Source organism: Solea solea, chromosome 7 (genome assembly GCF_958295425.1).
Source record: "Solea solea chromosome 7, fSolSol10.1, whole genome shotgun sequence".
In the NCBI taxonomy this organism is placed as follows: Eukaryota; Metazoa; Chordata; class Actinopteri; order Pleuronectiformes; family Soleidae; genus Solea; species Solea solea.
Window position 1 is genome coordinate 8,930,012 of NC_081140.1, and position 27,489 is coordinate 8,957,500.

Sequence of the window (27,489 nt, forward strand, 5' to 3'; positions counted from 1 at the left end):
TCAGGAAAGTGCTTAGATTTTCATCCAACGTGCCAACATGGCTGGTCTGTGTAGAAATGGATGGAACCTTTTCCTGCTTTTAACATTCCTACATACCCAATCAGGGGGATACAGACAAAAGATCCGATAACAAATATGTGGATACAGGAGCACCGTCTCACACAACGTATTGGTACAGACACCTATGTCACTTTTCTGATTGACCTTGTGTTATTTGCAGGGAGAGGAAGTTATGGGGAGATTGTGTTTTGCAGTGAATTGTGTGCATGTTATTTTAAGACATGCAAATCCCTGCTGGTTTGCCTGTGTTTAAAAGATAAGCAGGGTGAAAAGGCTGCAGAAGAATAGCACACAAACTTGAATCTCAAGTAGAAACTATAATTAAGAGCAATGTTAGGATTTTAACAGTATTTCCCAATGAATTTACACAGCTCGGATTTCTGGCGTTAAATCCTCTGCCTGTTTGCAGTGTTGTCTGAAGTCAAAATTGAAAGAGGTTTTATGATGATGCAATAAAGACACTTTTTAAACACTAAAGTTCAGAACCAGTGCCTTAGAGAATTAAATGAAGGAGCGAAAGCCTTTGTTCTCTGAAAACAAACACAGATCAAACACAAAGACACAGGAAATCCAGTAAAAAAAGAAATCAAAATCTTTATTATTTTGTCTAGAAGAAGAGGCTGTTTTAAAAGGAGGCATTGCGTAAATGTTGGAGAGGTAAAAGCAGCCGTGGAAAGAGGGCCGAGTCAGAGGTCAGACCAGAGGTCAAGGCTAAAAACCTGGATTTCTGTGGTTATGCCAGGGCTCCCATTGGATCCCAGGCAGGAAGTACAATAGGCTCTTGTTGCATCACTTCCAGGACCTCAGGGGACAGGAACCTCTTGTCTACCACCACCTCATACACATACTCGGAGAACCAATCATCCGTCATGATCAGGTAACCTGAAGAGACAGACAAGAAGCAATTGTTTGTAAAAGATTTGTGATGTTGGTAGCTGAGATTACTAAAAAACTAGATCACCATCTGGTTGTTTCAGAGTTTATCAGAAAAAATGACTTACAGAGATGCAGCTGGACATGTTCTTCTTCTTAATCTTTTTTGTGACTCTTAAAATTATACACAGCATAGACGTTCCCCCCACTTAATTTACATGGAGCTGGTTTGAGAATTTTGACTTACACAATCTATTTTGGATTTGTGTAGATCATTAATGCAAATATCTAATCAGCCAATACATTCAGTCATATAGACATGGTGAAAATGACGTTCTGAAGTTCAAACCAAGCATCAAAAGGGGAAGAAAGGGGATTTAAGTGACTTAAAATGTGGCACGGTTGTCTACGTATTTCAGAAACAGCTGATCTACTGGGATTTTTTTTTTTCTTAAGGATTTACAGAGAAGAGAAAATACCCAGTGAACAGCAGTTCTCTGGGTAAAAAGACCTTGTTGACACCAGTGGCCACTTTATTAGGTGATTATTATTAAGTGAGTGCCATTGAGTTTCATAAAATCAGTCAACATAAACAACCCTGTTGCAGGATGCGCTACAAAACCTGAACTCAATCATTTGTACAAACATAACCAATTATAGATGCTTCCTTCTTCTGCTAAAAAATATGTTTTTGCAAAATATCAAGATTTTACTGAAAAGGCCAAAGCAAATCTGCCCATATAATACATTTATAATAACAGGGTTATTTATATAGCACTTTTTAAATAACATTTACAAAGTGCTTCACTGCACGAAACCTAATGTTTGACATAATGTTCGTTTTTATTACTTTCAGTCCTCTTTGTCACTAAACTCCATTGTTTCAACCAGTGGCAGGGTGGAGGACGAGAAGGACTACAGCCCCTCATGGTTCACACTCCCCCACCCTGCACTTGAGTGCATTCAACACTCCTGCCATCACCTCTGTATACCCACCCTCATAAAACTAAACAATGCCCTTCTCTCCATCTGTGTGAGCATGTGTGTTTGTACATGTGTAGCCATGCAATGTGGCCAAATCTATGTTGTTTCAAACAACATTAACCTTAAATTTTCCCTAATTGAAGACACGGCAGGACAAAATATTCTCTTTTTTGATGATAGTTGCTGGTTTGTGACCCAGTTTTTGTGTGGAGTTTGCAATCGAGCACTCTAAATTGCCCATAGATACAAGTAAATGATGGTTTGTCTCTACGTCAGTTGGATGGGCACCAGCAGCCCCATGTTGAAATTATTAATTACAAAGAAAGATGTCTGCAAGTGATTGCATTCTACAAAATGGAGTACAAGACCAGGAGAAGTTTGTACAATAGATTATAGTGTGAATCCTTCTCTTCCTCTTCTCTCTTTTCCCATTCACATTTGATTAAGATTGTCCCTCCCATCGAGCCAACCTAGCAAAGACGTCAGAGTAACCGCAAGAACATGCCACAGCTCCAAACAATGTATTGGAGATGGCGTGTCTGGGTGTCAGTTGTGCATGTGTATTCTTCCAAGTACGCAAATCTCAGGTGGCATGCTGCCGAGTTCTCGCTGTGATGGCTTCCTGGAAGCCACATGTTGGGTGGCATGGTGTGTGTATGTATGCGAGTGAATTTCGGGTGTCATTATTTGCTTTTAGGGTTAGGCTGACTATCCTGTCTCATCACAGATGGATGTATTGTAAACTAGAGGCATGCGGAGCAGCCATATTTCTTTTTTCACTGGTGGGAAAAGGGTTGCAGACTATTCACAGACACTGTCGATCTCTCCAACACAGGGGGAACAATGATTTAGCCACGTCACACACTGGCATGACGGCTTACTGACGCTTAAAACAAATGTTTTAATAGCTGAGGGCACAATGATATGAAAGTGAGTCTTGTTCTATGCCTTTCTTTGTTTTATGCCCCGATCTATCAACATCATTTTGAAGCCTGGCTTTTTAATACGAAAAATTTGCTAATTTATTGAATCTATTTGGAATGCTTATGATTGATTTGATGTATTTATTGATTTGGGGACAGAGCTGCAGTAAGTGTTTCAAGTTCACACAAATGTGAAATGGGAGTCTGAAAGCAGGCCAAATAACACAAATCAAACAGATGAGAAGCATACTTCAAAACATCCATCCATAATAACAATTATCTGGTATTTATTTTAACAATATACTTTATGTATTTTTAGTATCCATCAGTGTGTCAAATATGTCAAAATATGTCAAATCAATCCTGGGATGTTTAGTTGAATAAACAAATAACAATATCAGATCCTGTAAAAGTACAGGCAGTGGAATGAGCGGAGTCATAACGACAGCTGTGTGCGGGCTAAAAGATGGAGGAAACTGAAAGTTAAACCTGTCATCAGAGACTCCTTCAGTGTTAGGAGGAATATTTGAAGGCCTCAGGGAGATGTTAAGCAAAACCACATACACTGTACTCTCTATCTCTGTATCACAGCTACAGCCAATACTCTTTAATTTGTCCTTTGTGACCTTTCCAAAAATAAATTCTGCATCTATTCACCTTTGCTTTTCCTTCTTTCTTACCACTCTCCACCTGTGCTGCATCTTTATTTTGGTTTCATCGCTCTCATGTGGCCCTTATGTTCTTCTTATTTTTCTCCACTGCAACTATTGCCCCTAAGCTTTTGTCAAAGCAAAGTCCCTGGAATCCTGAGAGAACTCCACCTCTCAAATCTTTCTTCTCAATAACTTTATTAATTTGGCAGTGGACAGACTGCGAGCCCAGGCCTTCCCCATCTGCTGGTCTTTATGGAATGGGATACGCGTGAAACACATTTGATTTGACCGAGGGGTTTTCACATGTTTTCCCAAGTCACAATGGTTTGTGGGTTCAAGCAAATATTGTGAGAATGTGTAAGTCTCTCACTGTGTGTATATGCTGCACTGTGTATGTGTGCATTGCCAGACGATGCATGACTGACCTGAAATGCTCTTGTATAATTTGCAATGGAATGTTGAGACCAGAGATGGAGAGAAGAGGCAGGGAGGGTCAGAGGAGGATGAGAAACAGAGATGAAAGGATAGAGGAAAAACAACAGCAGACAGTAAAGTCTAGAGCAGAGGAGTGGAGTACCTGCTGTGCCTTTGAGACAAATCAACCTCACTTGATTACAATCTGTTTTGCCCTGATGCATCAAAACGACTCAAGACTGATTTTTAAATTAAAATTCATTTGAATTTCTGAGTGAAAAAAAAGAAAGAAAAAAAAGTGTCCTCAACATGCTGGAACAATAAAAATAAATGACAGGTTGTAAAGTCCCATAGAGTCAACATACAACATTTTACAGTGATGGATCGTGTGTCAGTTATATAATATTCCTGGCCTGGTCACACAAGTATTTAAAACAAAGTTTCGGAGCAAAAAAAACACAAAATCACAATTAATTTATTAGCTTTAGGGGGTGATATTAATCACTGTAATTCAAGATGTCTTCACAGTGCTAACCTTTGAGGAAATGGCAAGCCAGAGGATCCAAAATGGAGGAAACCAAAATGACATGTAAATTGTATTGACTCATCCACTCTTATTTCTTTTCAATTACATTACATTTTCAAGAGTTTGGCAGACATTTAGGATGTCAGTGGTACAAGCTAATATTCAATAAACAAGAGTTGGGTTTAATAAGCAACCAATCTTACAGTTGGAAAGCTAATATGCCATTTCACCTCTCGTCAATAATATTATATATATATATATATATATATATATATATATATATAGATGGATGGATGGATGGACAGACAGATAGACTACAAATGTGATATAGCACTACTAGGTGTAAATAAACAATACAGCATAGAGAAAATCAACAAATTGATAAAGCTTTTAAAGTAATGAGACCCGACTTGTACTAGTTTCTGGCTACAGTGAATGACTCGGTTTATTCAGTAACCATGTTTATGTCACTGGATCCTTGAACGCTTAGAGACATAAAAGACAGAAAAATATATCATGTTTGTTTGAGTGAAACAGGACACAGGCAATTAAATGTTCATAAAGCTGCAACACAGGGAGGCTTCATTCTAATCCTGTCCATAACTTAATAAACACAAATGGGAAGATCGTGGGTATTTTTTTCATGAGGAGCACTGTGGTGTGAGAAAGATATGAAGAGATGGCAGGGAGCCTTTGCTACAAAACATATTCAAAATAAAGTGGTCTCAGACTTGTGGATAACACTTGGTCCATTTAAAATACATGCTGCTGATAATTTATGTAAAGTTTTAATCTAAAGAAATAATCCAAACCAAAGCAAAAAACTAAAAAAAACAGCGTTACAGTGTGTTATGGGTTACCTTTGTTCCCACGGTCATCGCCCCAAGAGTTTTCCACCCTCCACTTCTCAAAGCCTTCTTTCCCGTCCTGAGAGAGAAATAGACAAAGAAGATGTAGAGATTAAGATGGAAAAGCAGAGATTGAAAGAGAGAAAGTGTCCCGACAGCTGGGATTACTTACAAGAGGGAAAATTGACAGCAATATGAAAAACCTGCAGCCGATTAAAACAGAGTAAACATGCACCAAGACATTGATGCAATAAGCCTGTGGACATTGTGACTGATTGAGTTCACTCCTGCTGGTTTCCTTGTGAAAGACAGTATATTTGCATGAATACATTGCATGTTCCAGTGAGCATACCTTGTCTGTGACAGCAGTGAGGATCATAGCATGGGTCATCAGAGAGTCTCCGTATATCAGCCGCTCTGCCTTTGATAGGTTCTTCACCGAAACTCCAAAGACAAGTTCATGGTTGAACCTGGATGGAGACACACACACACACAAAAACTTAACACATCACGATACATTTTCTGCTGCAAATGTTCTCTCCTCATCTTTGATGCCAGCCACATATTTCTCTAATGACAACAAAATATGTCTCCATTTAATTTTTGTTGCCACAAGCCCAGGATTCTTCATGGGCTTAAAGACAGCTTACAATTTCCTTCCTTTCTTTTGCAGACTGTAGACTGTCTCGTCTAAACCTCAGCCTCATTTCAAAAATAATCTATTCGCAGAAAAGAAATATAAAGACATGGCACAAATCAATCTGTGATACAAAGGTTCTTGGAAAAAGTGGGACGGTTCACTGGCAGCATTGCTATTATTATAGTAATTGAATCTTTATCTAACAAGTACAAATAAAAGAAAACCTAATTATGTAAATATTGTGACAGGTTGCTGCTCTGAGCCAAACATCATGAGAGAATTGATGGGCATATTAATGTCATGTTAACAATGCTACATGTACTGATTCTTATATCTGACCAACATGTTTTAATTGCATCACAAATAACTTTTCAATCAGCAACACTTTGTCATTATAACAATGTAACAAATCACATTAAATGGTTTACTTTTTATACTTACACATTCAAGTCATTAATGCCCAGCTTGCTGTGGAAATGTTTCCCAACATCGCAACCAAACCATACAGCCTAGAAGAAAATAAAAAAGAAGCCACATTCAAATGAATACAAGGGCTCATGCTCACATTCACACACTTGTGTCCACATGATGACAGTTTTGTCCTAACCTCTCCCTCCTTGATGGAATCTGCTGCCGCCTTTTTAAGTAGCTGGATTGGCTGGTTGTTGTACAGAGTTTTGCGGCCTTCAACCATGTTTGAGAGGAACTCGACACTGTACAGCTTCCCAAAAGAGTTCTGGGGCCGAGGGTCATTCACAAGGCAGACCTGGGGGCAGGAAGCTATGGATTAGAAGCTGAGATTTGGCAAATTAATGTGAGCAAACATCCAGTGTGTAACAACTAGGAGTTTATTAACAGGAATTGAATATACTACTCATCATAAATATGTTTGTAAAAGTATTTTATCACTTTAAATCATTTGGTTCTTATAGCCAACTGGATGTACACTAAAAGTAATTTTTTTAAGAAGGTCTCAAAAGACCCATCTTGTGTTCTTCAGCAGCCCACAACAGGCCACTGTAGTTCCCTGACAATGTTGGGAAAGGGAGGGTAGAATAAAAACAGTCCTCCATTTGTTGTAGTCAACAGTCTCAGCATTAGATGTCACTAATTCTTACACACTGGACCTTGAGGGATCCACATACTTTGTCCTGAATGTTGAACAGGGGTTTCACATGCTCCGTGTAAAACTCCTGCGGGGTGAGTGCTCCCATGCGGTGGAAGTTCTTGTCCTTGTCCCTGTACTCCCAACTGATGGTCTCAGGAGGGCTGCCTAGACAAACAGTGACTACCCGGAACACCTGCAACATAATTCACAATCTGAACGTCAACCATTGCAAATCTGGCCAAACATGTCAATAAAAACCCAGCTTGTGTTTTTTATTCTATGACAGTAAACATTTGGATCAAAAGCTTAGATTACATTTTTTTTTTTAGACTGAAACAACAATCCACAGAATCTCTACTCAACTACAAGCAGCTGTGGTGCCTGACAAGAGCAGGAAACATTTGATCATGCAACAGCCCTCTATTACCAATAGAGGTACATTATTAACGGTTGTACAACTGTTGATAATAACCGGAGAATGCATAAATAGGAACCTTCAACAATGCCAAATTTCAAAAAAATAAATGACTGTGTAATGTACTGACATGACTGTGATTTACTAGCTTGTTAACAGTGTTACTGAGAGTGTAAGAGCAAATACATGAATTTAAAAACAAATACAAAAAAAAAAATGGGCAGAGATGTTGCTGCTCACCCAGGAAATTAGTGCGCACTAGTAAACTCTCCACAGATATTCCACAACAGCAGTGGGGTCTCGTTTATTTCTATTGATTTGCTATATTTGTCTATACTACTAATACGGACTGAAGCTTTATTACATACAATGTATGAAAAGCCATACGTATTCGTGTTATTTCCTGCTAGTACACAAAATGGAACCCTCATGAATCAAACTGAAAAGAAACAGTTGTCTTGAAAGTTTGTAAATCCAATTTACGCTCATATTCTTGATTCTTGTTCATCTAAGCCCTCCAACTCCAAACACATAAACTCTACACAGTATACTCATTTAACTTTCCTTTAATTTTCCCTTTTTTCCCCTCTCTACATTTTTTTCATGCTATCCATCTTTCTCCATATGCCATTTCCCCTGATTGCACCCCACACCGTTTTCCCTTCCCTCCATGTGTGTCTTCCTGGGGCGCTAAAGCTCAGACGGAGTTCCTGTGGGCTCAACTGGGTTATTTGGAGTGGGCCATCTGTCAATCTGGCCTGCGGAATTATGATATAGTTATCTCAGGAATTTCCCTATTTTGCTTTTCACCTCCTCTGTTTTTATCTCCTTACCCAGCAGTGGCTTTTCCTTAGAAATTTAAAAACAGTACACGTAAAACAAAATACTGAATATATGAGACATCCCTATTCACTGCTGAAATACATAATCCCTTTACATAAATATAGGTCATCCAGCAAGGATGCAGTTGTAAAATAAATCTGCAGTGGATAGATGTGAATTTGTGGATGAACAAATACCGTGTCATAAATAACATACTTCCATTGGACATTTACACTGTTTTCATTGACGACTTCCACTGATATCCAGATCCAAGTGAATACAGAGCTGACGGGGGAATTACAGTTAGTGCCTGGAGAAATATAGCAGCCATAGCGGTGCATAAAGATGACATTCTTGGTTTTGAGTTAGTAGACACTGAGCCCACGACTCTCACCTCAAACATATCCCAACACATGCTCACATCAAAATGCATAAATTCAAGCCCGGCTTACACAAACAAACGCTCCCTTCTTCATCACACAAATGCCCGAAAGCCATAAGAGTACACAGACATATGCAAAAATACACATATAAGCTGAGTCAACAAAGGCATCTTTTCAACCCCCCTCTAAATTTACCACTCTGTTTAGACTACTCCAAGTTTAAAATGACATGCCAAGGTGTCCATCCCACGGTCTGATCTATGTTTGCCCAGATGCCCTCAGAACCTTCCTGTGAAATCTCTGCTACACCTTAACCCCCACCTTTCTCTCTTCATTCCCCATTTTCGTCTTTCTTCCAAAAACAAGTTTGCTCTGGTAACTAAACACCTTTTCCACTCACTTTACATTCTCATTCACAGACGTCGTGACCACAATGCTCAAACTTAATTTTGGTGAGAAAAAGATGAGGTGAAAGGACTTTGCTTTTAGTGGTTTTTAAATATATAACATAATCATAATTTTCTTCCAGGATAGGGTCACAGAGGCAGCATGCTTAGCAGGGATTTCAATAAGATCCTCTTCCTTGACACACTTTCCATAAACTGCTACTGTGGATCTATAGGTGTTCCCAGGCCAGATGAGATCTATAATCAATTCAGTGGGTTTTAGGTCTACTTTTGGGTCACTTCCAAATGAGATCCATGATAACATTGCAAATAAAGACATAATACGGTTCTGATTGTCAATCGGATGATGCTAAATTGTTAAAACTAAGTAAAACATTTACTTTGTGATTTACTAAAGAGAATGTATATCTTTTGTCTAGAAGCTGGACTGATGAGCATAAGCAAATGACAGTTAGGATAAAAATGAACATGATTTTGATTAAACTTCTATGTTTTGAAAACATGCAACACATATGGTCATTGTTAAATTCTAACAATTGTGCAAAGAAATTCACAGAGTATACAACTGGCAGAACGAAACCTTCGAGTCCCTGACAATGACACATGCACTAGGACCCACCCACATCGCACAACAACACAAGTAAGCCAACAACCACCAGCTAAAGAAAGTCTTTTCATAAATTAAACTTGAGCACCAAGAACAAAGCCACACCTGTCTTTTTTGATCTCATGACGCCATGGAGCATGGGAGGGCTACAGTTATGGAGTAAGGGATACCATCTGTGTGCATTTTTTGTGTGAACTTCAGTTGTGCGCCAGTGAGAGTTGACTTGTCCATGTCAGCAAGAGTAGAGGAGGAGCGACACAGACCAGATACAACATGAAAGAGAAAAACAGGCTTTGAAACGAACATTAATTCTCTACACCACAATAATGTAGCGCATGGACGCTAAAAGCTCTGCCCATTCTTGCTGCAGGTGCAGGTTAAAATGGGTTAAAGATTGCATTGCCAAGGTTTTAAGGCACACGACCTGCTCGGCTTTAATGAATGTTCTTGGCAGTGTCGACAAAAAGAAAAGATTCTTGACACGCAACGAGATTCTGTGAAAACCAGGTACAGTAAGTGGAAGAAGAGACGCTGACCTCGGTTGCCTGTCATGGGAGTATTTATGGGGCTGATGTGATAAAGACCAGGGCTCAATCACAGCCACCACATAGGAAGGGTGGACAGCATCACCTCCTCACACACCAAAGTAGGACTGACACAACACATGTGCACTCATAGATTCAAAAGCATGAGAACAAGTAGGAACATCCATTTCCCACTCGTAAGCCACCAAGAAAACCAACAACATAAGCCTATAAAACACACATGGACAGCATGATGGCATGTCCATAAAGAGAGTTTTGGACAGTAGGACCTGTACACAAGGACAGGCACAATGAGTTCTGAACAAACAACTCCTCCAACGGACTGCTAGAAAACAAACACCACAATTTGTTATATTGCTAAAAGAACATCCTCTTCATACTTTCATTTATGTTACAGAGCATGATCAAATTAAGTCTATTGCTGTGAAAACTCCATTGGGACATTATAATTCACTTATTTAAGACATACACATAAAGTATCTACATAATGTGACTAAGATCTGTATACTCCACATCTTCATTTGATTATTGCTTGTAATTATGTATTTGGCTTAATGCACAATTGTTCATGTCTTATTCAGACAGTTGTTTTAATCTGTTTAATGATGGAATATTGCTTATCATGCACTCTTAACAATTAATTTTTACAGTCAATGTCACACACTTATATACACAATGATTTTAGCATATTTTTCTTTTAATTATTCATTTCATTTTATGACAACTGATTTTTTTATTACGCACTACTGTACTTTGTACTTGAATGAAACATATGACGCAATACTGCCTACATTCGTTATTGTTGTTATTTTAGACCTATAAAGAGGACATAAGTAGATGGTGTTATGGACATAATGTAGAGTAACATTAGTGATGCTGCATGCAGTTGCTTTCATATTTAGCAACCATTATATTGGAATAAAATTTAAAAACGTCTGTATATTTGACAAAGTCAATCAGTCTAAAACAAAGAAAACATTAACCAAGTTTAAGAATCCATAACAAACAAATCAACTTATTAACTGAGTGACCATTCTCTCATAGACGACAGTTTTAATTTTTACTGACAACACATGAAAATTAATGTGACCCTTTCAATAAGTCAAGCACACACAACCACAATGAGTCAACTTGTCCTATTCGTCTGACAACAGGTTTTAATGACTATCAAGTAAATACAACCAAAAGCAATAAAGAGTTAAAGAAAATATTTGGCATTTAATTATATTCAGGATTTTTATGGCTGGGATTTGAAAAAAGAATTAAAACTATAAACTAGTTTATTCTATTGACAGCGTTTATTATCTAGGTTAGTTAACATTTAACTTTCTACTGAGGTGGGTGTCCCGTTGCAAATGATGCCAGTCAAACATGTTTGCAACAGTCTCCTTGAACAATGTGAATCTCATTAACACGGGTCATTCTTTTGACATGACTGAATCCTCCATTACCAGCGGTCCGTGACAGAATGGTGTTTCACAAAACAAACCACTTCCAGGTGGACAAACAAACACAACCCTCCTCCTCCTGCCATGTCATGCAGTGCAGCGGGAGCCATCTTTGCTGTTGCACAACACGTGTTTGTGTGTGTGGCATTCACAGAGGCAACTGTGTGATACAGGCGACTGTTTAAATAAGCAACCAGCCAGCGGCACAATACAACCAAACAGCTGAAAACAAAGGCTGCTTAACCAGGCCGTGAACTGTGTGCAATGATCTCAATAGAAGGCTGATTGACTGACTGGTCTGTCATTGAATATGTTCAACACACACACACACACACAAGCAAGCAAGCACGCACAAGGCTGAAGTAAAGGCTCATGTGAATACGCACCTATGCAATATGACCTGTTCAGACCATTCAAACACCGCATGTGCACAACAAATCTGACTTGAGCTGTGATTTCCAGGACTCCTGACTCGACTCAGACGGGATCACTGACTGCAGAAGGATTCTGAGATTGGAAAAGAGGACTTGTACTTTTTTATTCTTGTTGTAAGATTTTATAGTGCTATACACATCATGTTAAGTCTCAATCTTTAAATAAAAACAGAGAATCATGGTCTGCGTTAACTCTAACCTGTGAACAACAGCAGTGCTCTGGTCAGTGAGGAGAAAAAAAAGAAAAAAAGGAGGTTCCATGTGTGGTTAAAAGGAGTGAATCTTTTTTTTATTTTTTTTTTTTTTTTAAATCGAGGTCATCAAATTTGTTGTGTCTGAGACAATTTGCAGGTGATTTTTATTTGCTGCTTTGTCATGCAGAAGTCACTCATAAATAGTTTAACTAAGCATCGAATGCTATAAAGAGAATGCGTTGTCAACAGTGTACGTCACATCATGTATTCACAGGCAATTGGCAGGTATTGCAGAAATTATAAAAAAAAAAAAAAAAGTGCTGCAGAGCCTGAATGACTGGTTTATCAAACATTATTTTTAATCTATATGCACATTTGACATTTAACACTACAATCCTCATCTTTTTGAATTGAAAGGTTGGGGCATGTAAACCTGCAGACTAATGCAGAGTTTATAGGAAAAGCGTAAATCCCCCCCTCTTATTTGTTGAGTCTCATTAGCATTAAAATAGTGCAACTCTTACCCTGATTTTACCACACAGTGGTAACGGTTTAAACTCATCCCTCTAATGCTATCCTGTAATGGTTGGACATCAACTATTGTCTAGTAGCTCCCTCTTCTGGTACAAATTGAACAATGTAAGTCAAAGTTATCCAGAATACTTTCTGTTGTTATGTACATAGGAGATAAGGCCAATGAGATCAGTAACTGATGGAAAGATGTATGTATGTAAATCAAGAGGTATTTTCATAAACAAGGAATGTAGTAATTCTGTTGTTATTTGCTTTCGATTAGAATGTAAATATAAAATTATGATGAACATTCATCTGTTAAATGTTGGCACACAGCCAACCACCAATCAATCAGTGAATAAAATATGATTTCTTCTGTTCATATTAATTTAAAAGAGTAAGAAAGAAAGAGTCAACAAGTGCTTCCTGAATTTGTCAATGAAACGTCTGTCAGGAAATTTCCACACTGCAACCTCTGCCCCAATTTCTAGCTGAGTCAGGGCAGGGGTCTCCAAACTTTTTTCTTCTGAGAGCAAGTTTGACAAAATGAAAGTGGCTGAGAGCTACTCTTGTTTTTGTTTTTTTTTTTAACATTTATCCTCATTCGCTTGTTTCAGTTTTCAGCAAACTGAAAAAGCCTGTTTTGCCTGATTTTTTTTTTTTATAAAATGTTCTTTTTATGTTCTTTTGCAAAAAACATAAAAAAAATAGTATCTCATTCATTTCACAGACAGAACAATGCAGTCACAAATACACCAACATTCTTTCTTTTCATTTTGTTATTATCTGCCCACATGTCACTGTGTCACTTCACAAGAGCACCCATATGTACAGCTGTATGTATGATGCATACTGGGTATTTCCTTTGTGAGATGACTGGCACTGCATGGAGTCAAGTAGAGAGGTGTCCACTAAAGTGTAATTTAAATGTCCACTACTTGGAAAGGGACTGGGAGATGCTGGTAGCTTGTGAGCTACTCGATGGAGACCCCTGCCCTAGAGCAATAACTTTTGTAGCACCTGTACTATGCTGTATGTATTAAGGTTAGTACCTTGTTCCTGCAGTAAATGGATAGGATAAAAGGATAAAATGTTCCTAAAATGTTTCTTTATTAAATATTTTTTCTGAAAACATCTGTGTGCAACTCACCTCTTCAATCATGGTGTCCATAGCATCAGAAAGTTCAGCTTTAGTAGCATCACTTGCCACCATGTTCCTCAGTCTAAGGCAGTATTCTCTCAGCTGTAACACACAGCGAGACAAAAACAGTCAGTGCTGACTCAAAGATACGTTATGCAAAAATAATGGTCCAAAAGCAGGGGGAGTGTGTGTGTGTGTAAAGGCACCTTATGATTCAGAATGTCGTTCATTCTGCGTGAGGCCTCTGAGCTGTGCGACTCTGGAAAGCATTTCTTTGGGATGACGCCATACTTTTCTGAAGAAGGTACAGCATAAAACATTTAACCAACTGTAATCTGGACATTTATAATAAAATAGAGTACATTTGGATATACTTTGTCATTATGCAAGTAAACTAAATTAGAAGTGGTTCTTCTGACAACAGTGCAACACATCCAACTTACAAACCAACACATTCTTTTTGTAACAGCAAGTTACAAGGGTTAGTCAATAATTCAACTATTAATGCATGATGCGTCATGATAAAAACTCACCAATGAGGTTGACCAGCATGTCCCACTGTCCTCCATCATTGGTAGGATTGGAGAGCAGGAACTGGACTAGACGTCCATCTACTGGCTCTTTCCTCTGTGCTGTATCAACACAGGCTTGGAGGAAGTAGTAGCAGCGCTCAATCTATAGAAAAAGAGGACAGAAAACAATGCAACAATTTACCAGGGTCTTGAAAACACTTTTTGAATTGCTTTGAATGTTTTACCTCAAATTTGTAAAAGGTTTCTCTGTCTAACAAGTGACGTGTTCTGGACATGTCGCCCAGCCCTACCCTGATGTAGTACAATGTAATAATATGTAATGTAATACAATACAAGGGTGCCAGGATATTCTTAGAGTTCTATACTATCACTTCCTTATTTAGAACCAATGCTATAGTTTCTGGTAGTCCACATGTCAGGGACTTAGAGAGAGTTTATTTATGGTGCCAGTACCATCTGCCTCAACATGTGTGAGAAAATGACATAAGGTCAGAGAGAGAGATAAAGAGACAGGGAAAGATTAAACAGTCAGTGCTATGTCACTTTGACGCTGACCCAGGGAAGAAGAATATTGACCACATTTATCAAAAAGGGCTTTAGATGGACTATGGGTGTGCAGTGGTAGAACGTTGCATAACAACAGCATTACCAATGCACATACACAAACACACGGCATCTTGACTGCAAAACAACACAAACATTACTTTATCACAATGTTACAATACTCGACAAACGCAGTTAAAAAAGCAAATAAACAAAGTAAATACATGAAAAGAAACACTTGAATATACATTTCACACAACACCAAAACATAAGGCATAATAAAACATTTAGAAGACAAATGTACATAGCTTCTATGTCTCACCTTGTCCCAGAAAAAGAGATACGACTGACTGAACTCAAACTCCTCTATGTTAAACTTCTTCATGAAAGGAAGTCGCATAACATTGAGGCACGAGAAGATCCAACATCTCCCTAAGTGAAAAAAGACATAGGCATTTTTAGTGAATAACACAATATTAGCTTTCATTGAGGTTCATGCACAAACTTTATTTAGTCACTGGCATTTCTGGAAGGCTAGACTGATTGTTCATTAAATTCCTTCAGTGATCAGCAGGGTTGTACCAGACTAGCAACTTTTAGAGCTGAATCTGATTTGTTGGTTTAACAATGATGACCATGTAACTATTGCAGCAAAGCTAACACATGCACATACATGTCCTCCAAAACATGCTGCTGGTTTTCAGATTAATGCAGAAAGTACAAAAGATGGCTGTCTATGTGGAAGGATAAATATTTTCATTCCTTTCAATCATACAGTCTTGATTTTGAAGTTGGCTTAGACAGATCTGGTCTATTAATACAAAAATATGACCCTAAACCTTTGAAGACTACACAATCAACCATCACGCAACATCAGTGGTCTCAACATTTTATTTATCTATTTAATTGTAACTTGATAGTTATAGCTGCAGCAACCATATGTGACAAAGAAATATGAGAATAAGAGTGCATCTGAATCGACAAAACAGATGCTACAAACTTAAAATATTTACTGAAATTTGGGGTGGGAGATATGGGCAAAAAATAATCTTGATATTTTGGAGGATTTTGATAATAACGATAATTAGTTGATGTCCTTTAAAAGTCATGAATTGTTGCTTACAGATTATATAAATGGACACAATGTTTAAGGAAAATAACTAGTTTATTTTCATCAAACTTTAGCATTGAAGTAAAAATTTACAATTGAACTTCAATACAGAAACATTGGACTCTGGATAAACATTCAAATGCTCTGCTGTGAAGTAAATTGTGCAGCACACAAGCAAGAGCAAATAATAAAAAACAATTCAAAGACTTTGATGCAGGGGCTGGTGATAGTTTTCTCACTATTAGCAAAATAACCACGAACGGCTAACCTGTGGGGCAGAGAGGATGCTAGCGAGAGGCCATGTGATCATGTATAGCCCCACTTGTGGTCATGCAACACTAAATCCTGCTTGCTTCTGCTGCAGGTAGATTGTGTGGAGTTTCGGTGTGTTTCTCCTAACTGATATCAGTAATCGGTGTAAATATTATTCACACAAAATAACGGCAACATATGCAAACTGCAGTCACAGACTACTAAAGACAAATATATTATCAGCTGAGTAGATTATTCAACTTTTTTTAGTTATCACAAATATTTGCTGGAGACCAGGTATGTGAAAGTGCATTACTGAGTGACTGCAGTATCCCAGATGTGCATGTAATAACCCAAGGACTAAAGCCTTGTTTAACTACATCACACTCCTTTGCAGAAATGCAAAGTTTAATACTTATAATAACCACAGATAACAAAAACAAAAACTATTGGACACTCACAGAAATGAAACTAACCACAGACATGCCTCATTGTTAAACAAATTTCTTCCTGTGTAAGGTGAATGTAGCTGTTTACTTCAAGTCTCACCTGAGTTTTTCTGGTTGGTGACGGGCTTGCCCTCTGTGGGGATAGAATGCTGGAAGATGTGCACAGTATCCTGGACAGTCTGTCTGTGCAGACAAACCTCTAATGGGTCAACGCATGTTGAAACGTTCTGTGCCAACAGGTAACGTGGCTCAGCCTGCAGCCGCTTGATGAAGGAAGCTACCTTCTCCTGACTCAAACCTGGAGGATAAAGAAGAGTGAATTAGAGAGAGAATGATGAAATTAAGAAGAAGACGCATTAGGAGGGAATAGCAGAACAACTGTTAAAGAAATGGATGCAAGCACAAATAAAGTCAGCTTGTAATAGGAGACACTGATAGCTAGACAGTCTGACAGATGTCTATACATTAGAGGAAGAATTTCCTCTGTCCTAATTCCCATGATACATCTGTGCACTTTAGACATACACACTTTCCACTAAGATCTGATTTATAAGCAATTGTGCACTTAGAATATGTAACAATAATGCTGGAAAACACCAGATCAATAGTCATAAAATAACTATTGACACAAAACTGAAATACATGGACAGCTAGAGGGACACATTTCATTATGATCATAGCTATAGCATAAAAAAGCAAGTTGCATGGCATTTTGTGAGGGTTTTTTATGATACTGAGGAGAATGGAAAGATAATGAATAAGAGACTGTAAAATGGAGGTGTTCAGTCTGGAGTCAAACTAAAAGCAGGTCGCAGAAAATCTGAGCATAATTAGAAGGGTAGTTAGTCATTTGGACTTTTGACTTGGAAATGTACACGACTGGTTAGACAACTGGCTTCATTATTTTTATTTTTGATGGGGGGGGTAAAGTGTGAGTTTTTTTTATTACACTTGTCACTGGTCCATATGCACGGTAAGCATGAAGTCTAGACACAAGACACAATTACACAGACCATTGACATAACTTTAATTAAATATTTCTCATGTTGAATCATACATATTTGTGTTATTTGTCAAACTAACATTCAAGACTCACATTTAATGGCTGGTCCAAATATTAAAAATCACACTGAAGTTCTTGCATAAAATGCCATTCTTTTGTTGGTTGTGTTGACGTCTAAATGTGTCTAAATAAAGATTGAATAACTTCAATTAAATCTGAAATGTACTCAGAAATATTCATCCTTGCTAGTCTGATAATTGGTAACATTAAAACTTGAGGTTCAATGAATTGAAACTGAAAACAAAACAAATAGCTGCCACTTGCCTTCGCTGGTCAAAGGTTATCCTTAAAAGTAGAAGCCATTACGACGACATTCACCTTATTATGAGTTTAAACTGTGGGAAAACTACACTTCAATTAACGGAATTGAAAGCCACTTTGAATAGTTTGACAGCATCTGACACCTTCCACTCCACTGATGACTAGCCTTTATCTGCACATGCTAATACTGCCTGTTCCTAATGCAGATTTTAGGCTTAAAATGAAAGGGTCGAGTTGAAATTCCTGCCTTTGTCTACAGTTTATATGTCGGTGTTTTCTTTTGACAGATGATCGGGATGAACTGAGCTGATGAGCTGAAACAATAACAACGGCAAAGTCATGCTAGCACATGCTAAAGCAGTGCATGCTAACTTAGCTAGTTAGCTCCCTCAGTTGCCATCCATCCTCTTCCTGTCAAATACACACAGAGCTCAGGCTGCCGGCGACTCAGAGCACCGAGACCGAAACAGGAGAAAGAGACTCGCAGCTTACCAGTGTCCATGTTCTCGAGGAATGCGAGGAGTGTTGTCTGTTTTCCTGGAAAGTCACCGGCTCTTTGTTTATCTCATTCACCGAGAGTCAATGAGGAGGAGCAGAGGGTGCGCTCGTTTATACACTCGCGGTCAGACTTTTGACGTGGCGGCAGGGCGGAGTTCGTCGTCTATGAATATGCCCACCCAAAACCTATTCCCACAAACTAATCTAGCGGAATGACTGCAGCAACTGTCCTCAGGATAAGGTAACTCTAATCTAAACAACATTTGGATTTCTTAACCCTTTCTTAACTCTTATACTTGGGGTAAATTTGACCCCATTCAAATTTTTTAACGTCTCTAATCTCTTTGTTTCATATTTAATGACGTTTAAATGTGAACAACTGGGTAGTCAATGTGTTGTTTTGGATGATATTGAAGTAAAATGCAATGCAATTCTACAACCTTATCTCTAAACCTAACATAACCATACCTGTAGTAAAATCAGCATTTGAGCTATTCGTTACACCAGTAAGTTAAATGCAGTTTTGTAAAAAGTACCTAAAAGGGATACAAAGTAAACAAGATAAAAGTACAAAATACAAAGATAAAAGTACAAGTATCTTACCAAAAAAATGACTTCTTTGGTAGAAGTAGAAGTTTATAATATTACTTAAGTAAAAGCCTTAAAGTATATGTCATTTACTGTACTTAAGTATCAAAAGTAATTTTCTGATATAAAATGAACTTAGGTTTTAGAAGTAAAAGTATTAAACTGGAAGGTTGTGGGTTCAATTCCTGGCTCTGCTAGTCGATATGTGTCATTGAGCAAGACTCTTAACCCCATGTTGCAGCATATGAAACGTGTGAATGGTTGAAATGGCAGAAAGCAGTCTCATCAAGGTGAGAAAAGCTCTATATAAATATACCAACTCTTCTTCTACGTCTTATTTTATTTGGTAGTAATGAGTAACAAAGATAGTTAGAGGAAATGTGGTGGAGTAAAAGTAAATGTTGCTGGAAATATAAATAACAAAGTCAAGTACATATGTGGGAATTTTGTACTTAAGTACAGTAACAAAGTATTTGTACTTTGTTACATTACAACACTGGTGAAATGTGTGTCACATTGACCCCAAACATAATACATGTTATCATCTTTCATAAAAGACATTGTTTTTTGTACCAACTGTTATAAATAACAAAAATCTCTACTAAGAAATAATAGATTATTAGAGGTAGATTGTTACTGATTACTACTTATTTATGAATGATAGTCAAGTGCACTAAAATGTGTTTTTATCCAAACGTTTTTCATCAAAGTTTTAATTTTTTTGATTACGTGTGTGATATCAGCCACAGAAAGAACACATAAGTCAACCTCTAATTTTAAATTATACAAACACTGCGTACCAAAGTTGGATACTTTGCTGTAAACATACAGAAGAACTAAGGAAAACAGTATTCAGACTCTGCTCCCTATGAGTGGAATATGTTACACATTATATGATTTCTGTGTACATTTCTGTCTCATAGTGGGTCTACTTGTGTCTTGTTTGTGACTATTTTAATAATCGATTTGTGGACCTAAGCTCATAATCAACAACAGATTCATCATGTTTTTATGCATGCATACATTTTTAAAAGTGTCTAATGTGAAAAGCTTTTGTTGGCTATACTGGCATGAAGAGTAATGACTGTTCAAGGTTAAATATAGGGCACAGAGGTTGTTTTCCACTGTATGGCTGCGTTAAATAGGGACATTATGAAGCTTCATTCGACGAGTGTGCCGGGTCTCAAAATAAAACCATAAAAAAGTGTGGGTAACATAGAGACATTCCAGAAAAATATTTGCACATATTTCATGGTGTTCCATGGTATTTCAAGATATTTGCCTATGTTATATGCGTACTAAATGCCTGTCTGTTCATTTCAAGCAAATTATCACTTTTTAACGCACACAAACACACACAATGCAAACACTTCTGCAAAGACATATAAGCTGTAAGGGTTAAACCACAAACAACTGAGCCAACCAATATATTGTGGAAAACAGAGAAACTGGTTAGTTGCTATAGGATTTAGTTCTTTCTTTCTTTCTTTCTAAGTGTGTATTCCCTGACATGGAGTTATTGATTTCCTGTTGAGTTGCGTGCGTGTGTGTGTGTGTGTGTGTAAGGTGGAGAATGGTTAGTGGGTCACTTCCTTCCTTTACCATCCATCTGGACAAGAGCAGCAGCAGCAGCAGGATAAAGAAAAGTCTGTCAAACGAGGAGAAGGAGGAAAAGAAAGTGAAGAGACAGAGCGAGATGTAAAGAATGGTGATAACGAAAGTATTGCAGTTGTCTAAACTTGCCACAGTGTTTGTTGTGAAACACTGTAAAGTACAGTCAACCCGTGAGCAGCCGTAACCGACACTGTCAGACATGCGTGAGTATCTTCTCAGTGTCGTCGGCTGCCTCTGCCTTCTTTCTGGTAAGTAACATATTTTAGTTCACATCTAAAATCACATTTAAATATGTATTGTCACTTTAGAGGAATCTCCAGATTTGAGGAACTTAGCTCACCAAGGCGACTCGGTCTGTGTGTTGTGTGTTTGTCTGTGCTGTTTCTATTGTAAGTCAGTTTTTGTAAACTCTCACTTTAGTGTATTTTGGACGGATTTGTTTCTCTTTTTATGTCAATTTGTTCAGTGCATGTAGAATTTGGAGAAAAAAGCATTCCATTGTGTAAATTGGTCAGACAATGATGAGTGTATCTGTGTGGTTTCTTTATTCTGCTGGATTAGTTTATTTAGAGATTGACATTTATATTATATTGATATTATATATCAATAACATTTATATTATATAAGATATTTATATTGACACTGTGGGACAAATAAATGACTATTTTATCTTTATCTTATAACACACAGCAGTTTATGTTTGTTTGTTTGTTTGTTTGATCCTTAGTAGGATTTCAGACTCTCATTGTCTGCAACATCTGTTTCAATACAATATACTGTGTCATAACGAGTCACCTTGCCTCATCAGGTCTCTGTGCTGAAGAATGCAGCCAGGCTGTTCTGGCCAGACGTGAAACGTTCTCTGTACCAGAAGGGGGCAGTCTGTCTCTGTCTTGTGTGGTCCAGCACTGTGGAGACACCTGGACGGGGAACTGGAGGTGGCAAAATGCGACAAATGAAGGGTTCAGTACCATCAGGAACTCCGAAAGACATCATCTGACCAATGTGACGCTTTCAGCAAACGAAACCCGCCTAGTTTTGAATCTCCAGAGGGTCAACCAATTAGACGAAGGTTCCTATGGATGCAAGGTTACGTGGGGTGAAGGTTACACAGATCAGGGTCATCTGATGTATGTGAACATCACAACAGGTATGTCCTCTTCCAACAGTACCACCATTGACCCACTTCCCTCCTCACACACTATCAACTCCTGTTGCAAGTAATCCTAGCATCTTTTTGACCACAATCTAAATGTTGGCCTTCACATAATTAACTTACATTAAATATGTTACCTCCAGTTAAGAAACCCATGCTTTCCCACAGACACCTGGTTCTATTAGTCCAGTGAGAGCTCCATCTCTGTGGGACAGCATAAGCTCAACTGTCAAAGACACAGAATCTGTTCAAACATTAACGTCTACAAGCACATGTTTACATATTAACCCGTCCTGATTTAACATCAGCTCACCAACATATAAAGAAACATGCAGCACTTTGTGGAGTGAGGAATTGCATGTTGAATGAAGGCCTTTTTATTCACGTTTTACCAGAAAAACTTCCTCTGGTTATTGCCAAGATAGTCCTCATGTTCTCCCCATTTCTTCCCTGATATTTCTTTGTGTAGCTGTGTTGTAAAAAGTGTTATCTAAACAAAGCCTTACTCGCTTATTACTCACTTATCGAAGGATCTAATATATTTATTTGTATTTGTGTCCATTCCTCCTCTTTCATTGTGCAGCTGTTCCCTCACAGAGGAATTGGTGGCACAGGGTTTTGGTCTGCGTCGGTGCTTTCCTTTGTCTTCCTGTCATTCTCGGACTGGCTTGTTGTGTGAGGTCAGAGGTCAAGCCTCACCCACATCCCAGGACTCAGTCCACACATATGGCTGTACACAGAGATGAACCCGACATGGCTCCACTGCCTCCACCCCGATGTCCAGTACAACAGGAACACTATGCTTCCGTACACAAAGGTATATCTTTATTCTTACATTTTTCATAAAACATTACTGAAACTTCTCTTGGCTACACAGCGGTGTAGTGGCTTGTAGTTTTCGCTTGGTTTCAGTTTCTTCCCACAGTCTGAAAGCATGCAGATATTAAATGAAGCTCCACCTGACTCAATTCCTCTTGTGGTGTGCGGCCTCTCAAGTACAGGAACCTGACTGACTGCTCTGCGTTCAACTAGCTCCATTCTCACACTTTACCCCCCCATCACTTATTAAAAAATAGGAACTGATAGGACTTCAGAGATGCAAAAGAACACATGACCTATAGAGATATGTTTCATTATACATGTGTTTAATTTCAGATTTCAAATCTTCACAGTATTGTCTTACTATTCTTTTCACAGCTATCCCCAAGTCCCAGCAGAAGACTGAGGTAAATGAAACAGAGCACCCAACAATTGTTTGTGTTTTTACACCTGGTGCATGTGAGCATTTTTCTTTTCTCCGATCATGTTCCAGGTGCTGTATGCAGATGTTTCTATGGAGGCACCAAGGCCAAAGAGAGTCGTCAGAGAGCCTCCTCAGTCGACTGTGTACTCATCGCTCAAATTTCCCTGACTGCATTTGAATTAAGTGGAGGTGAAAAGCTATATTCTGTAGATAAATTATTTTACACTTTTTGGTGAGGTACAGTACTGCCGAGTCCTTGTTGCTTTCACGAAACATGACGTGGATATGTGGAGTTTGTCACACACAGGAAGTGACTACAATATATTTAAGGACTTCACCTGCATAATGTGAAACTCGATTAAAGCAGAGGACACAATTAAATACGAATTATAGTATTTTTGTACCTTTCTCCATTTGAATGCAAAAGTCTAATTTTATGGTCTGTTCATGTCAACAAAGACCTTAAGCACTGGCATAAAGAAGAGAAGGAGCAGAAGGAAGAGAAAACACATAACTGACACAAAATACAACATTTTATTTTAGAATAAATTCTCAATGGCACATTACATAACCAAATATACATATACATGTTTAGACATCTTTTAAATTAATAGATTTTCTTTCGTCATCTTGTCTTTATTAATTTGAGTACTCTGCACTTACATTTTTACATTTTTTGACATCAATGCAAAAAAAGTTGTTTTTAATAAATTAAGCGTATTTACAGAGAAAAGGCTGCAGGGCGTTTAGGCGATACCTGCCACAAACTAGATGAGTGGAGTATTTCTATTCCTGCTTTCTTTACTCGAGGTAATCACTTGTCTGCACTAACTGTGAACAGTGTTTGTTAATTTATTAGTCATCTTCCGGTCTAGCTATAAAGAAAGGTACCACTGTATTGAGAGAAGCTTCCTGCCAAGTTAAAGTTCACCTTAATTACAAAGTTGTTGTTTTTTTTGTAATTTCGGGACCTGAGCCTTTAAACCTTGTGTGTTTAACTTCACAAACTAGAAAGTCATGAATGCACATGAAGGAGACAAGAAGGACATGGACATTCTTCCAAAGACCAACAGGTGTTGTCACAAAGAAAACATGTGTGTCTTTAACAACCTTTTCTTTTGATTTACAAACTACCACTTTGCTCCACTGACTACGGTGGCCTGGAAGAGCAAACCAGTATTACAAAACTCGAAACAAATTTACAAACTGCGAAACACTTTTACAAAAGCCACAGTTCTTACGGAAAGGGAATGTCCCAATCGCTGCGCGTGACCTGGAAATGTTAGGATACTTGTGACCAAGTGAGGTTTTGTCATGGATGTATTATTTAGCATTTTGCCTTTACCCCCCAGCATGCATTGCGTGTTGGTCACGTGGTCTGGCGATCTCAATAATATGATCATGAGTCTGCACAACTTTTTTGACATATGCACCGTTTGGGCAACTCCATAGGAATGAACAGAGCCAAAGGGGCGGTGCTCTATCCCCCCATGACACCGTGACATCACTCGGTCACAAGTATCCATTCTTATGACACACATAAGTCACTAACTGAGTGCTCAAAGTATCGTTTCCGGGTCACATTCAGTATTTGGGACTTCCTTTTCCATAGGAACTGTGGCTTTTGTTAATTTGTTTTGGTATTTGTAAAAGTGTTTCACATTTTTTTAAATTTGTTTCGAGCTTTGTTAATTCGTTTGTGTATTTGTAAATTTGTTTCACGTTTTGTAATACTGGTTTGCACTTCCAGGCCACCGTAACTGACTCAAAAGTCACTACATCGTTGAGGAGGAGAGTATATGTACCTATTGTCCTGTTGTGCTTGTACGCTTTTCAATACACGTCTAAGAGAATTTGTAACAACTAATCAAGAACAAAAAGTACAAAAAAAGAAGCTCAAAGTTCACATTCCAAGTTTTTTTTTGTCCAAAGTGGTTTGAATGTCCACTTTAACCTGAAGCATTGTTTTTTTGTTTTTTTTTTCAAGTCATCTTCATCAGCACACATGCCGGCAAACCTAAAAACCACGGAGACGTTCCTGTTGATAAGTTTCACCAAACATAGACCTAGATACACAGAGAAAGCTTCAGTGGGAGGTATCAGAGGGTGAAATGTTTTCAGTTAAGTGCAACAAGTATTTTCAGCAAATGAGGGAGTTGATCGGCTACGCACAACTGTAACCAGATCCAGAATATTCTCATCCTCTCACACAGTGACAGAAAGAGAGAGAGAGATAGCATCAGTGGTTGAAAGGACTTTTGACAGATTGTAAGGCGCAGCTTTGGCTAAAAAAATGCGAATGGCAAAATGTTTTGGCAGAGCCAACTATTGTGCCTGATGTGAGCTAATTTCCACTAACTAAGCACTTGAGTCCAGGATCTAGAAGTAAGCTAAATTCTGTGACAGTATCGACTGAAGTTCAGTCTAACCCTAACAGCGCAGTAGACACAATGCAGCAGCTGACAAGGTTACGAAAGCTTTTTGTTCCCAAAAAAAAGCAATTTTTTTTTTGATGCAAAGCACGAGTTCAGACCCTACAGTGGAGAATTAAGACTCCCAGTGTTGTGACACCTTCAAGGTTTCCCTACTGTTAATCTACAGTATGTGAAGTTCCTGTAAATGACTGTGTCTGCGTTCTTTATTTAGGCAAAAGAGGAACTGTTGCGAGACGTACCACTCGAGGTCAAAGGCAAAAGGAACAAACATTTTGTTTTCCCGTCGATGAATCAGTCCTGTGTTACCGCTCGTCTCTCTCTGTTAAACAAGACGCTTGAGAAGAAGCTGAGGCACGGACTAGCTGAGCTTGTGCCATCACAGTATTACAGCCATGCCGTAACATAAATATGATGTGAATAATTAACAACTGAGATGCAGCATCTTGTAACGTTGAATCATTTTCTGCCACTGAAATTTGGTTCAAAGAAAATCAGCTGCTCCTCCTCCCTATACACTCACAGTATTGTTGCAGTTTGTGATAATGTCAGATTATCCTTGGCTTTAGGGAAGAGGTTCTACAGTGATTATGTGGTTGTTGCCATGATTTCATACATTTTTGAAACTATTATTATTTCTGCAGCTCCATCAGCCGGTGTTGTCCCTTTGTTGTGCAAGTTTGTTCCGCAAAGCTACTCGGACTGAAAAAAAAAAGTGAACAGAGAGGCATAGAATTATTAATACTTTATGGCAGGAAACACTTAAAATTCTCAAAATGTGTCAGAAAGTGCTCCCCAGAAAAAGACTTACAGCTGTAGATGAGTGGCTTATTTTGTCAAAGCGGAACTTCAAGTTTGACCTTGGTGACGTCTTATTTTTCCCATCTGTAACAGTCGCAAGAAGGAAATGGACAGGAAAGGAAAGAAAATCTCCATTACAGATAACACAACTATGTGCGATTTAGTCTGCCTTGTGTTGATTGTGTTTCTGTTTGAGAATAAAACGTTTACCTGTCGGACTGCGGCACATAATGACAGGAGTACCTGATCCCTGGCTGTCCACACTAAGCGAAGGGCTAAAGGCAGAGGAGGAAGCTATAGAGGGCTGACTAACCTAAGAGAATAAGAGAGAAGAGAAAAGCACAGATTTAACACAAACGAAGAGGTGGAGGAGGAAGATAAGTGACGTTTCTCTCAGATAAGTCGGAGTCATTGAAGGATCAGTTGGAAGTTGAGTGGAAAGGAGGACATTATTTTAATCACCAAGGTTAAACTTTCTGGGCTGCAGTTCACTTTACTATATTTACTATGTATCTATATATAAGTTGTATATATAATAAATGTTCTCATCTAACTGGCATAGGAACAATAACTATTAACAATAAACATGAATATTACTAGAATATAATAGGAAACATTTCTGGATTACAATAACATCCATATTTCTATTTAAGGAAAGGAAAAACCAAATTAGACAGAAAGACAACAATTCCCATGATCCCTCGCTGCATCCCAACATAAATATATAGTTTTGACTGATAGCCCTCTAGTGGCAGAAGTGACGTACTTTGCATTTAAAGACCTTTTACAGTGAACTAATTGATTTTTGAGGCATTTGTTAAACATAATAAGTTTCTTTTAATTCATTATATCACTTTCTCCCTTCTACGTATCACTCGTTTACCTCACTGCTGCATCATGCACGGAAAAACCTACTTGAACCATTTTCTCTGCTCCTTAATAATACGCTAGACAACTTAAACACACTGAACCATTTCTCGCAACAGAGAAAAAGAAAATGGAGAGGC

General features: G+C 38.2%; 3 protein-coding genes across 7 annotated transcripts in view; 1 reads left to right on the forward strand and 2 right to left on the reverse strand.

The window, feature by feature from the left end:
• Positions 1–634: 634 nt before the first annotated feature.
• On the reverse strand, positions 635–18,773 carry blmh (bleomycin hydrolase). The gene is made up of 12 exons (XM_058634801.1): positions 18,643–18,773; positions 16,927–17,124; positions 15,337–15,446; positions 14,472–14,613; positions 14,145–14,233; positions 13,948–14,040; positions 7,067–7,222; positions 6,529–6,687; positions 6,363–6,430; positions 5,634–5,751; positions 5,294–5,360; positions 635–942 (listed from the first exon to the last, which is right to left on the reverse strand). The coding sequence occupies exons 1-12, from the start codon at positions 18,650–18,652 to the stop codon at positions 794–796; spliced, it is 1,359 nt and encodes a 452-aa protein (XP_058490784.1). The 5' UTR covers positions 18,653–18,773; the 3' UTR covers positions 635–793.
• Positions 18,761–23,904, forward strand: si:dkey-52l18.4 (uncharacterized protein LOC560708 homolog). Its single transcript, XM_058634802.1, has 6 exons — positions 18,761–18,889; positions 20,803–21,098; positions 21,659–22,000; positions 22,590–22,823; positions 23,204–23,232; positions 23,319–23,904. The coding sequence occupies exons 2-6, from the start codon at positions 21,050–21,052 to the stop codon at positions 23,415–23,417; spliced, it is 753 nt and encodes a 250-aa protein (XP_058490785.1). The 5' UTR covers positions 18,761–18,889; positions 20,803–21,049; the 3' UTR covers positions 23,418–23,904.
• The window catches only part of rap1gap2a (RAP1 GTPase activating protein 2a), a 74,804-nt gene continuing 71,079 nt past the window's right edge, over positions 23,765–27,489 (reverse strand). For all 5 annotated transcript variants that reach the window (XM_058634798.1, XM_058634797.1, XM_058634796.1 and 2 more), the window contains 3 exons: positions 26,693–26,795; positions 26,493–26,566; positions 23,765–26,383 (listed from right to left, as the gene is read on the reverse strand). In XM_058634798.1, coding sequence (XP_058490781.1) covers positions 26,375–26,383; positions 26,493–26,566; positions 26,693–26,795 — 186 coding nt within the window. In that variant the 3' untranslated portion in view covers positions 23,765–26,374. The remainder of the gene's footprint in view (positions 26,384–26,492; positions 26,567–26,692; positions 26,796–27,489) is intronic.

Excerpts from the sequence above, each read along its gene's own strand:
- blmh (XM_058634801.1), bottom strand. Across the intron at positions 6,431-6,528 it reads ATTCCATCAAGGAGGGAGAG|GCTGTATGGTTTGGTTGCGA; the intron begins GTTAGGACAAAA and ends ATTTTCTTCTAG. Across the intron at positions 943-5,293 it reads CGATGACCGTGGGAACAAAG|GTTACCTGATCATGACGGAT; the intron begins GTAACCCATAAC and ends CTGTCTCTTCAG.
- si:dkey-52l18.4 (XM_058634802.1), top strand. The coding sequence starts at position 21,050 with ATGCGTGAGTATCTTCTCAGTGTCGTCGGCTGCCTCTGCCTTCTTTCT. Across the intron at positions 22,824-23,203 it reads CTATGCTTCCGTACACAAAG|CTATCCCCAAGTCCCAGCAG; the intron begins GTATATCTTTAT and ends TTCTTTTCACAG. Across the intron at positions 23,233-23,318 it reads AGTCCCAGCAGAAGACTGAG|GTGCTGTATGCAGATGTTTC; the intron begins GTAAATGAAACA and ends ATCATGTTCCAG.